This window comes from Rhyacophila brunnea, unplaced genomic scaffold (genome assembly GCF_057557595.1).
Source record: "Rhyacophila brunnea isolate RB1 unplaced genomic scaffold, BYU_Rbru_1.0 scaffold_8, whole genome shotgun sequence".
Lineage (NCBI taxonomy): Eukaryota > Metazoa > Arthropoda > Insecta > Trichoptera > Rhyacophilidae > Rhyacophila > Rhyacophila brunnea.
The window spans coordinates 16,174,636-16,188,977 of record NW_028233350.1 but is presented as its reverse complement, the minus strand read 5'-3'; the positions used below and the strand labels follow the sequence as shown (position 1 = coordinate 16,188,977).

Here is a 14,342-nt window from a genome sequence, read left to right as displayed (position 1 = left end):
CCACCTCTTTCTAGGAACACCGCCAGTTTATCTTTATTGAGGATATGTTCGGCGCTAGGTGGGATCTTGTTAAGAGCCTCTCGGGTGAAGGTGTCTTTTATACCGGAGAGGATTTTCTTCCGCCTCGTCTGAACCAACTCTGCCCGTTTTCCACAAGGGATTCGGGTGACGCGTCCTCAGACACTTTGTTGAGTGCTGAAGAGGGCCCGAACTCCTTTACGACCGTCTCAAAAAGAGCCGTACCGATGGTGTGGGCGCTGACAGAGTCGACCACTCGCTGTAACGCGTTCCGAATACACTCCTTTTCAGCGAGCATCGCATTTTGGAGGCCGGCGATCGTACTCTCCATTAGATGTATCGTTTGCGATGAACGATCGTAGGGGCGTAACTCATAGTTGAGTCCCAACTCAACGAAAGACGGGGCCGCCAAATATTGTTTTTGGGTTTCAGCGTAGCGAACCCCCGCCCAATTATCTGTGTCGAACAGTTGGAGCCTGGTAAGTTCCGCTACCCGAGCGTTGTCTGGCGTCGGAGAAGCAGGCTCCTGAACTACGACACTAAATACAGGCAACGGAATCCTGTTGGGTTTTTCCGCTGTTTCAGGCCTTGCGGGTGGCCGTAGAAACTTACCGGAGAGTCGATGTTTATCGTCGGCCTCTGCGGAGTAGGCACAACTGCAGAGACAGACCCTGTTGGGTCAAGATTGAAAAAATCTGCGATATCTTGTTGTCCAGTGACATTACTGTTGCCCTCAGTTCACCCACTGGATCGTCCAACAGCAATTCCGACTCATTCGAGTCGGTCTCTATCGCTAGTCCCTCCGCGACGTTGTTGGCTTCATTACGCTCCATGTTATTGCACAAATTTCACAATTTAACTGCACTATAACGTTTGACAAAATTTTTCCGCTTCTGAACAAAGGAAAAACAATCAACTAATTGAATAACCAAAGACAAAGCACGCTACGATAGAAGCGTCAGTCCTGCCAGTCGGTAAACAAGACGAGCGACCAGAGAGATAAATAATCAAGAAGAAAAGGGGGTAAAAAGGGGCCAGCACAGAAGAACACAAGGCAAAAAATACGATCAACATCTCAAGGGACTTCAGAGTCAATAGTGAATAATATAATATTGGTTTTTATTTCTGCATTCCAAATAATATAATTGTTTTTTGAAGTGCACATCATTGCCTTGTGACAATTAAATACAGTCAACCTGGGTATCTTTGTACTCCTGGGTAACATTGAACAAAACTGTAATATTTCGTTTGACAATTTTTATCTCCTGTATTACTAGTGTGGGATAATTGATCCAAATATTTTTAGTATGTTTAATGAATGCACCATTTACCATAGACGAAAATAATATGATACCTGTCAAATAATAGCGGGAAATCTGAACTGAAGAGAGTCGTCAAGCGTCAGCTCTGAGATTACATTTTTTCAATTAGATTTCTTTAGCTGCTAAACTTGGTTTTACGGTAAGCTATTACTCTTATTGCTTTCTATAATCATTATACTAACTACAAACTTATTAGAGGATACAAACTTATGTGTTTTTATAGTAAAATTCATTCTGAAACTAACTCATCCTAAATATCGACGTGCCCTAGAAAAACCATTATAAGTCTGAAAATAGCGTATTAAGTTTTATTAGATTTTTATAATATCATATTTTTTGTGCATGTCCTGTAAAAATTTCAGGTCCCTAGCATAAAAATTGACAAAGTTAAGTTTTCGACGATTGTGCAATATTTCAACATATTGCGTCGACTAAATTTGTGTTCACAGAAATTTCCGAAAAGTATAGTCATATCTAAATAAGCAACGTGTCGTGCGCTCTTTCTTTCGAATAAGAGGCTCATAATACTTGCTATTACGCTCTTTCACGGATTTCTGAATAGACACCATGTTTTATATTGATGTATCACATAAGACTCGTAATTTGTTTTGATATATCTTCGAAAAAGATTGATATTTTCAGAATTTATACGCATTAATAATTAAAAACTGGTCAGTAGTATTATATCCGAATGTGAAAATATTATATTACTTAATATAAAATAAATTCTTCGTAGAAAACAAATTAATTTGCATTAAAATTTGCGAAACTATATTATTTCATCACCTGTTTCTATTCACTATGGTAAAGGCCTCCTCACGCTTTCTCCATTCTTTTTGGTTAATTATTTTTCACGGGCACGTGATTTCATCGAACCTAAATATCTTGTCAATATAGCATATTATTATAATTCTAATTATCTTACGTTCCTCTAAAACTACTGGATTATTGCATTCATTCAGCGGTCGTTTCATCTGCGATATATTATGTCCGGCCCATCTCAATTTAAGGGTTGGACATACCTAAATACGCCGCAGACTCTTGATTGCTCATTTATTCATTCGATCCTTTTTCTGTATTTGTGTGTGTTCGTCAACATATACGTCATTATTGTGACAGATTGTAAGAATCTTAATTTTTCGGATTTTCTGTTAATTAACAAGACATAAAAATTTGAATGCTTACATTGGAGACTGAAAACACACGTTGACTAAACACCCTGCTATTTAAACTCAACAAAAGGTTCAGTTCAAACGTTTTATGCACTCTGCCGATAATTTCGATACGTATTATACCACCATGTATCCTAGTAGGAAAACATAATATACACTAATAAAATAAATTGCTCTTGAAATTATTACAAATTCCTACAAAAATAGTCGGTAATGTTATTTCTAAATTTGACAATTTTTATTATTTAATAGAAAACAAATACCTAGTAAAGATACTTAATTTTATTATTTGTGTAATGGAATACATAGTAATTTTGGACTGATATTTATGACACAAACAAGTTAAATAGGTAATCCTTTTTATGACACTTCGAAATAGTGAGTTTTTACAAAAGACCGATAAAATTTTGTGGGAATATTACCTTTTTATAATAATATTATGACTTCGGCTAAGATCAAAATAAATTCAAACATTAAATTATTGAATGTTGGCCTAAGTACAGCACATGTACATAATATTTTTGCAAATATGACAATGTAGCCAGTATTGTTATTATATTATCACTTTAAATATGTCTCGTAGACAAAATCATTAAATTTACTCACTTCTAAGTATCCTAGGAAAATAATTTTATTTGGCGGGATGTCCTAAAAGGATTAGGCGGGCTTTCACAGAGACGCATTTATTGGCCGCAATAAAACATTAACAAAAATATACAAAATGCGGTCAAAGAAGCATTTATTCGTTTCTACATAAATATTGAAGAATTTCTTTTAATTTAAAATTTTTGGGCTTGGTGCCTTATATTATACCTATATATTATTATAATAGAAATTTAGGAAAAGATGAAACAAATAAAACGTCGTGTAGATGGTGAAATGTACACAGAATAATTTCTTCGTTTAACTTTCCCATTGATTAGCGACTGAGAATTTTTATCATTAATTACAAATAAGTATTAAGTACCTACCTATGTAATCTTTGTGTTTATGACTAGTGACCTAATTGGTATTAATTTATATGATTTTATGATCAACGGTTTATAATTATCGTTATTTTCTTTAAAATTTAATTAGTACTTATACCATGTCTGATCGCGCAAAACATATATTGCATTTAGCATCGGGTGGACTTCAAAATAAATTATCAATTAATTTTGAAAAATCTAGTAGTGGTGAGAGTGGTAAGTACATACATTTACATACTTTTTACTTATTGATTATGATTGTTTTATTATTATGAAAGTTATTAGCTATTTAATCCTAGTAAAATTGGACAGAGTTTACATTTTGTATAATTACCTAAATAAAAAAGAATTAGATATGAATGAAAATTGATATTAAACCCTGTTTCTTTGAAAGTTCATAATGAAACGCTTAGATAATGATATCCACTATTTAAAGAAAATACTATTTGATAACCAATTAGCTTATGTTAATATTAAGTTGATTAATTTATAAATTTAATGCATAACGCAATGATTGCTGGTTTGCGCCAACCCTCTAAAATAATTTAATTTTGTGCATTTCTTCATTGTAATTCATACTTATCTGTATTTTTATATATTTAACTACTTTACTATTTAAATAAGATATTTTATGAATATCTACCAAATCATGGTATCTAATGTGCTTGTGTATTGATTTACAGATTATACTTGTATATTGGATGAAGCAAGTGGCGTATTCTGCAATGTGAAAAACATGGTGAATGAAGAATCCCTTGACAACGATGAAGTCATAGGTAAGCATAATATGATATAACCACTATAACAACGTAAGACTATTAAAATATTATTCGATTCTTGATGAAGAGACTGTGTGTGTATTAACCACTTATTAAAATATAATACAATTTATGTAATATTATTTGACATAATTTCACAACAAACTGGACCGTTTTTTTATGCTTCAATAGAAGATTTTATTTTTTTAAAGATTTTGTGTTGGTTTATAAGTTTTATAACACTATCCAATCAAAGTAGAAGAAACTAACCCTCATAGGTAGTAAATTATGGGGAATAAGTATTTGAATTATATTGCGTTTTATATTGATAAAACCTATTTTTTTGTTATATATGTAGCAGACGATCTATGTATATTCTGAATACCACGAAATATTGAGATGTTAGAAAAGATTTAAGTTTTAATATTTCTGAAAAATAAGCAATTCTATAAGGTTAGGTACTGTAAACTCATCTTTAGGAATGTTTTTTACTAGTATCACTCTGTTATCTACTTTTTTAATCATAGGGTATATACATTGGAGTATTAAATTTTAATTTTATATTTTGTTTTTACAGATTCTAACGATACGACAGATAAGGATTACAATTCTAGCTATTCAGAATACTGTCCCAGTATAATTTCGTTTACATCAAGTGCTCCAGATATTGACGAATATTTTAAATGCGCATCTCCTGAAGTTTTGGATTACTTAATGGATGAAATATCGAAACCGCAAACTGACTCAATACAAACATACCGCAATGATTATCAAGATATTGCGATTTCGTCCACTTCAGTGCATTGTAATGACATAATCGCCATTCCAGAAATCATAATGGACAATGATACCTTGACAAATGAAAAACCAAATAATCCCAATTCGACTACACATGATGAAAATGATGTACGATCAACGTATTCTCCATCTAAAGGTGCAAAGAGAAGACGACAAGAAATTAATTGGAAAAAAAATATTTTGAAAACATCAATCAATACTGGCTCCACATACATTTCGAAGGCAGGAAAAATAGTCGATTGGTGTATAAACTATCCAATAAAAGTAATAAAATGTGAGATATTTGTATTAGCATAAAATAATTAATAACATTATGATTGTTCTTTCCATATTTTTAATTTAAATTGTGTTATCAATAATCCAATAAAATTAATTAAATGTGATTTATTTGTATTAACATAAAATAGTTATTAACAATATGATTGTTCTTTCCATATTTTTAATATAAATTGTGTTATCAATAATCCAATAAAATGTGATTTATTTGTATTAATATAAAATAATTATTAACATTACGATTGTTCTTTCCATATTTTTAATGTAAATTGTGTTATCAATAATCCAATAAAATGTGATTTATTTGTATTACGAGTAGCATAAAATAATTATTGACATTATGATTCTTCTTTCCATATTTTTAATATAAATTGTGTTATCAATAATCCAATAAAATGAATAAAATGTGATTTATTTGTATTAACATAAAATATCTATTAAAATTATGATTGTTCTTTCCATATTTTTAATGTAAATTGTGTTACGAGGGTGGGTCAATAATTCCTTAGAAAAAAGCATTAAAACAGTTTTTATTTTTGTATTTTTTTTTTATTTCTCAACATAATCTCCTTGGAGCTCAATACACTTGGTTAGACGTTTCTCAATTTTTTTTTAAACCTTCAGAAAAATAAGTTTTCGGAAGGTCCTCAAAATAAGCATTTGTCCGATCGATGACTTCTTCATTTGAAAAAAAACGTTGTCCACTTAGCCATTTTTTTAAGTTTGGGAAAAGGAAAAAGTCACTGGGGGCTAAATCTGGCGAATACGGTGGGTGGTCGACCAATTCGAACTTCAATTCTTCAATTTTAGCCATTGATCGTAAACATGTGTGAACACGGGCATTGTCCTGATGAAAGAGGATTTTTTTCCTGTTTAAATGAGGCCGTTTTTCTTCAATTTTGTTTTTTAGCTGGTCCAATAAAGATGCATAATAATCCCCTGTTATTGTTTTTCCTTTTTACAAATAGTCAACGAAAATAATTTCACGTGCATCCCAAAATACAGTAGCCATAACCTTACCAGCTGATTTTACGGTTTTCGCCTTCTTTGGACATGGTTTGCCTTCGCAATCCACTGTTTTGACTGTTCTTTCGTCTCGGGAGTATAGTGGTGTATCCATGTTTCATCTACAGTCACAAAGCGACGAAAAAATTCATCCGGATTGCGTTGCATGAGCGACAACAGGGCTTTAGAGGCCACCACCCTATTGCGTTTATTGTCGACTGTGAGCAAACGCGGCACCCATCTTGCAGAAATATTTTTCATGCTCAATTTGTCATGTAAAATAGAAATGACGCTACCTTTTGAGATCCCTGTAACCTCAATTATCTCACTCAACTTTAATCTTCGGTCACTTAACACCATATCGTGGATTTTATTGATCATTTCTGGTGTAGTCACCTCTACAGGACGTCCTGAGCGTGGTTCATCCTTTGTTGATGTACGACCACGTTTAAATTTATTTAACCAGTTATAAATAGTTGCAAGTGAAGGAGCAGATATGCCGTGAACTAAATCCAACTCATTTTTTATTTCCTTTGCTGTTAACCCTTTTATATTAAAATGTTTAATAACAGCTCTAAACTCAATTTTTTCCATTTTTCCATTTTCCACAAGCAAATTTTTTTTTTAAATGTACGAGAAACACACAACAACCCGACCAATCTGATTGAAACTTCGCAGCATACTGAATCAGTAGTGCCGCTGCATGAAAACAAACCGCTTACAGTACTAGTCGCGCCACCTGTCGGCTTTTCTAAGGACTTATTGACCCACCCTCGTATTATGTATAAAAATAAACATTTTCTCTCTCTCGTAGTTACTTGCGTTATATTTTAATTTCTTACATAACTTTATTTATCCTTCCATAATTACTATTTTCCTGAATAATTTATATTACTTATTGTACATATTAACAATATTTATATAAATAACTAAAATAGTTTACATTTTTTTTTGATTTTTTAAAAATTATCATACTTAGATACTTTTCTGTAATAAAAACTTCGTACAAAAAAACTGTATGTCAATATGTCTCCTTACTCTTTGTCATTATTTTGTATTCACGCTGTCCTATTTCGAGCTAAATAATGCGCTATAATGGTTGTTCCGTACAAGAGCACGATAACTATGGTTGTGTTTAATAAAATCGTATAGAGTAAAAAAAACGCGACGTAAAAAACCGTTCTATACCAGAATATAAGTCTGCTGTACGGAGTCAGTGATCTATTTTGTCCGCGCAAAAGCATGTTGAACCGAGTCAAAACATCAAGCGCGTAATATTATTCCAAATAAAAACGATTTTTGGTCATTATCATAGCTGTTAATCAATTAATCACCATTCAATTTTGATAGAAATATAGACCATAAAATGGTCTATCTGATTTACTTAAATAAGATTAGAAAAAACTCACTCATTTTATATGATGAATTTAATAGCGTAAATATTTTAGTTTTTTCGCTCTCCTGAACATTTGTGATTTTAGACTTACACCGGTTTTTCCTGGGGCCGTCGATATGATCATGAATCTGGGTAACATTGAACATTCAATGTTCCCCAGAGTAAAGGTTATCTTCATATGGGTAACTTTGAATAACATTGGACTGTTATAATTATTACTACGTCAATTTTATATTGTTAATGTTATAATGTTATACACATATTATGTGAAAATGACTTCATTGTTTTTTTTTTTAGGTACCAACGTCGCGATGCCTAGAAAAAGCTTAACTGCGAAGCCAGGAGTCAGGAAGTACGGGCTAAAATCAAATTACTTAGAAGCGACATTAAACGAAGCACTGGAAAAAATTCGCTCTGTGGTTATGACCTCCCGAAAGGCTGCCAAAGAATACTCGATACCCCATACCTCATTATATTATAAGTTGAAGTCAAAACATTTGAAGAAAGCTGGGTGCCCAATAATTCTAACAAACGACGAAGAAGAGATGTTTAGGGATCATCTTCTTGCTATGAGTGACATAGGTATACCCATTTGTATGAGTGATTTTAGAGTAGTGGTGAAAAACTACCTCGATAAAGAGGGGAAAAATATTGTACGTTTCAAAAATAATTTACCGGGCTGGGAGTGGGGTCAATTATACTTAGAGAGACACCCTATTTTAAAAGAAAAAGTGGCCCATAACATCTCCCGTAAACGTGCTCAAGTCAACGATATTGTAATCAAGGATTTTTTTGACAAATTATCCGTGGAAATTGATGGAGTACCTCCTGAAAATATCTTTAATGTTGATGAATCTGGATTTCATGATGATCCAGGAAAAAAGAAATTACTGTTTCGGCGCCAATGTCGCCATCCGGAAGCAATAACACATTCTACTAAGTCTTATTATACTCTTGTCTGTTGTGGAAGTGCCGCTGGGGAAATCTTACCACCTTTTTTTATTTTTAAAGGCACGAACAAGTGGTCCGATTGGCTTATTAATGGTCCGCCAGGGTCACGTATGGCTGTTTCTAAATGTGGTTGGATTGATGCAGAAATTTATGAAGAATGGCTTAAGAATCAATTCAATCCATTTGTAAATAAGAAAGAGGGAAAAAAAATTCTTATATGTGACAATTTGAGCTCACATATTTCTGTTAATGGGCTGAGGTTGTGTGCAGATAATCAGATAAATTTAATCTGCTTGGTTCCAAACTCCACGCATTTACTGCAGCCCTTAGACGTGGGGTATTTTTCTTCACTAAAGTCAACGTGGCGTGATGTTTTAAATACTTGGCGTCAAACAGGGAGGGGAATGAAAGCCTCTAATCTTCCAAAGAATTTATTTGCCCAGCTAATCAAAAGAACTCTTGAATTGAATATGCCGAGTACTAAAGAGAATTTAAAAGCTGGTTTTAGAAGCACTGGGATATATCCCTTTTCACCGGAAGTAGCACTTAATAAATTACCAGGCTACGCAACCGCTAAAATTGATGTGCAAAATGCCATAGGGGAAAACTTCAAGGAATACTTAGAAGAAAGACGCAACATTGATTTAAATGTTAAAAAAATGTGATAGGTTTCAAATACCAGTTTACGCAGGTAAGAGTGTGTCGTTAGAACGTGTGGAACTCTACTATAAAGCAAGAGAGGAAACAGCTAGACAAAAACTGACACAAACTTCTAAAAGAGGACGTCCAGCCGGATCAAAAAATAAGCCAAAAAAGAAAACTATTGTTACAGAATCTTCTGAAATACATACTAACCCCAAGCATCGTTCTTCACCGTCACATTCTGAAAATAATTCTGCATCCTGAAGGCAATGAATTGGAAAACGAAAATAACATCAATTTGGGCAAAGAGACGAACAATGTTGATCATAATTATACAAATTCTATAGACCAAGATGAAATAATACAAGAATTTATTGTATTATTCCATAATATCCAATGTAATAATGGCACTCTAATTGAAGACTTCGATTTCGGTGAAAATGGCGTTCTAGTTGAAGATGGCGTTCTCGATGAACATAGTGTTTTCATCGAAGACAGTGACAACTTTGAAAATATAACGTCTCCCAATGATGCGATGTCTGTTGGTAATTATTGCATTATAAATTATGAAAGTTGTCTTTTTCCGGCAATAATTACAAAAATTGACACTCATCAAGTTGGGGTACGCACTTTCCAAAAAAATTTTGGTGGTATGGGATGGAGGCTAACATGTCCACCAGACAATTTATTGATAAAGTCAAAGAACATTGTAAACCTTCTAAAGCCTAGTGAGATTACAAAAATAAAATGGCGTGTTTGTCTTCATCGATGCCTGTTTGTCTATGGAGTGGGGCGATTAATCGATAATATTTTTTATTTTTTTTTTATTTTATATGTTATGTAATAAACTCTATAATTTTTTTTTACTCCTATGGTAACGAAAATATCTATATGTATATTGTTATGATAATAAAACAGTGAGCATATTGACGTAGTTTCTTTTGTATGTTCCGCTTTCTTTATTTTTTTTAAATATTGATCCACCACTTGCAACGCTAAACTGTTTGGTTTTAGAAAGACAAATTGACAACTTTTATGAAATTTGTTTGATTCAAAGATACCCTGAGGTCTTATGTTATTAAAAATATTAAATTTCGATACAAACTATAATGGTATTCAATGTTACCCAGTTTACCAGGTAACATTGAACACTCGCTTTTTCTCGATTTTTCCTTTAAAAAGTCTTTAAAGTTCGTATTTGGTGTAGAATTCATAAAATATACGAATAAGTCCCCAATATTCATAAGAACTTTATAACAACTTTCATAAAAACAAATGCAATCGCAAAAAAAACGCAAAAATCATTCAAAGTTACCCAGGTTGACTGTAGGGCCTATGAATAAAGTTAGTTTAAAAATTAATAGTTTAAAATTACTAGAAAAAACATAATGTTAACAACAATACTGAACATATTAACAATATTTAAAATCCTAATTCCTCTTCACTCCTCACGATTTTCCTTTGGCAATTTATCACCTCTTTACTTAATTATAATTGGAACTTTCCTTTTTAAATCACAAAGCTCACTTTCTACCCCAAACATACAGTATTAACATTCATAACATTAAGTGAGTAAATTCCAACATTCACAAATCATGTCTGCGAAAACACGAATTAGGTACTTATAGTGTCATAAATGTAATCTGATCCCGGCGGCATTGGTGTAGTTAACTGCCCAGTCAGATTTTATTGCTTAGCACCGAAAATGTTGTTTTTAAATGATCGACACATTAACAGTTTTGCTCGGTATACCCGAGAAGTAGCTCGTTATAAAAGTGAATGAAGGTATGGAGAAAATCATAAACTAAAATGTCAATGAGAGTTTCCTCATTACATACGAGATCTCACTATTTCCGTGATCGTAATAACCAAGTTAGACTGTATTTAGAATTATATAAGTAGTGAGATTATACTGCACCTACTTTTTAGGGAATCAAGCAGTGAGAATGGATAAAAAAAACTTATTTTATGCAATAATTCCTATTTTATTGACCATTATGAATTAGATATTGTACAATTTGTATGTGTATCTTGTGTACCTTTGAAGTTATACAAAAATAAAGGTAGTCATGATAAAAACAACATCAAACTATGAACTGACATAAAAATAATGGTAGCTACTAAATTCTCTGCCAACGTATTATTAAATATATTATTACTTATAATTAAATAATTTTTATCATCATATAACCAGATTGACTTTACATGCTACCACCTTTTTGTAAAAGCTGAGCAAATCGATTAGTTATTAATAATGAAACATCAATGAATCGATCTACACAATTAATCAGGCATGTTTCTGTCCTCGAGTCTAGTTTACCACTAGGCTTGTCCACACATTTCTCCCAGCAAAAGTCATTGAATTCATGGATCTGTAAGAAAAAATTATAACATAAGAATTAAATTAATCTAGTACAATAATTTCATTGATATTATGTATGTTATGGTGACTTAATCAAAATCAAATATCCAACAGTGTCATTCGAAGCATATAAACAAATGAATGCTAAATTACATACTTTTTCAAATGTTAGGTTAGGTTTTGAATTTTAAAATACCATTTAATATGAAGAATATATGCTGGCATCGGTAGAATTACACACTGGGTCAGGGGGGGCAAACCTCCGTCCCGCCGGGTATTTTTTTGCGGCCCGATATCATTAATTGTACGATTACGAATAACTTTTTTATATTTTTTTAAAAAAATATTGACAATAGATTAAAATTTTTTCAGCAAGAGTACGCGATCCACTTTTAATAGATATTGATAGTGTACCGATAGAGCTACAACTTGAGATTATTGATCTACAGTGTGACACTGATTAAAGGGAATTGCATCGTCGTGAAGAAATCTCCAAATTTTACAATGCCCTTAATTCAGACAAATTCGACTAATTTAAAGATTATGCAAGAAAAATGTTCATTATTTTTGGATCAACCTATACCTATATGTGAACAAACATTTTCGATCATGAACCTCAATAAAAATTCTTTACGGTCAAATATATCCGATGCCCATTTACAAGCAGTTTTGAGAATATCCTGAGAACACCTGAATTTTAAAAAATGTACAACGGTTTCATTCTTCTCATTAATTTTTTTGTAATGTTTATTTTTCGTGATAATAAATAGTGTATATACCGACATTTTACTTGCTGGCCAGCTGCTCATTTCGAATTCTTGAATTTGGCCCTCCAGCCAAAAAGTTTGCCCCCCCCCCTGCACTAGGTACTACAACGCGCAAACTGCCATACAATACTGTCTCTCGATTGAAATCACCCGTGGGCCATGCCACCTGTTTGGCGGTCTAAGAACAAATTGTCTCATTGTGCCTCCGAAAACCGAAATGAATAAACGTAAGATAGTTCAAGAAAATAGTAAAATTGAAACCGGAGTTGAAAAGTTTGGACGGATTCGTCAGAAAATTGATCACTAAGTTATATCTACTACATTGTGCAATAACTTGAAAATAGTGTCAATGATGAAAATGATAAATTTGCTATAATCGAGTATGCAGCAGTCAAGTTAGCTTCGTCGAATTTAAATTAATGACAAATCAAGACACATTCGACAGTTTAATAATAAAAACGTATAAATGAAAATACTCTAACCTGAGCGTTGAATTGCGCTTTCTGTTTCTCTACCATTAGAAACTCTTGCAGTTCACTTTCATTGCCTTTTCCAGAGAGACTGGATAAATCGAACGAATCGGACATGGTATGTATTTTTTATTGAAAGATCAAGTTCACTAGTTGAGACAACGATTTTGGTAAATCGGAAAGTGAGGTTATATCGTTATATGTTATATGTCATGGATCAGACCAATGTCATAGATCAGGGGGGTGTATCAGGCATACACCTAAGAGGTATTAAATGATTTGTATGGAGTCCAGACTGTAGAAATCTGTTGGATCGACTGCTTAACAAAATGGCGGTGAAAAATGTGACCAGCTATCATAGATGTTATCCAGCTATATTGTACATTTATATTTGCCATGTGTAATAAATATTTTTTTTTATTCAACGAATAATTACAAGATTTAGAAATGTCCTACTTACGTTATTTTAAAACACTTCTGAAAAATATATATATATAAAAAATCTTTTTGAAACAAATACGACACCCAGCAGGATCGTGAAGGATTAAATAATTATAATTTATGTTTATTATCTCTTCATTCTTTATTAATGTTTCTTTATAAAATAAATATATTCTTTGAACCTTGTGTTTATCAAGTGGAGAAATCTTATTTCAATTATTTCCAGTTATTTAATTATCCTCTAGATAATTTATTAATAATATTTCATATTACAGAGTTTTTATTGTGCAACATGTTTATTAGGTATATTGTTATAATTTATAAAAAAATGTGACATATTATTTAATTTGAGATATATGGATGTTAGTATTGTTGCAAAAAAATACAATACCTACTATAAGTGATATTACATTTATATACATATTCATATCGTTATCATCATCATCATCAACTAGGATCAATCCACTGCTGGATAAAGGGTTCCGCAACCTGATTCTACTACTAGCGGTTAAACGAATTTGTGATAGTATACCTATTTCTATCATCCTTATCGACATCGACCTGAACCAATCCACTGTTGGATAAAGGCCTCCCTACCCTGATTCTACTCCTTTCTGTCATTTGAATTGTTATATTTGGTTGTATAATTGATATATCGGTTGAGTGGATTTTGCGTTAAAATCAGACAAACGGATAGACAGATAGAGATTACAAGTTTATATCATGGGCCAAACATAAATATACGTCAGTAAATTTGTACCTTAATCTCGATTCAATTTACTCTGTGACCATATCGTGCTTATTGATTTAATAAGTGTTTGTCGTACTGTATATTTTTATCTTTTAACATTTTTGATGCTCCTTTTTTTTTGATCTAGCCTTTCTATTTTAAATAATAATGTGTAAATTATCATTTTTGTTGTGTCATCTTAACTGAATTACAAATAAATAATTATTCATCATTCGCTTAACTCCAGATCATATCCAAAATGAAAA

General features: G+C 32.3%; 1 protein-coding gene across 1 annotated transcript; it reads right to left on the bottom strand.

The window, feature by feature from the left end:
* Nucleotides 1–11,294: 11,294 nt before the first annotated feature.
* Tim8 (translocase of inner membrane 8) lies at nucleotides 11,295–13,156 on the bottom strand. Its single transcript, XM_085958656.1, has 2 exons — nucleotides 12,918–13,156; nucleotides 11,295–11,678 (listed from the first exon to the last, which is right to left on the bottom strand). Exons 1-2 carry the CDS (start codon nucleotides 13,020–13,022, stop codon nucleotides 11,508–11,510), a joined length of 276 nt encoding a protein of 91 aa, XP_085814782.1. The 5' UTR covers nucleotides 13,023–13,156; the 3' UTR covers nucleotides 11,295–11,507.
* Nucleotides 13,157–14,342: the final 1,186 nt, after the last annotated feature.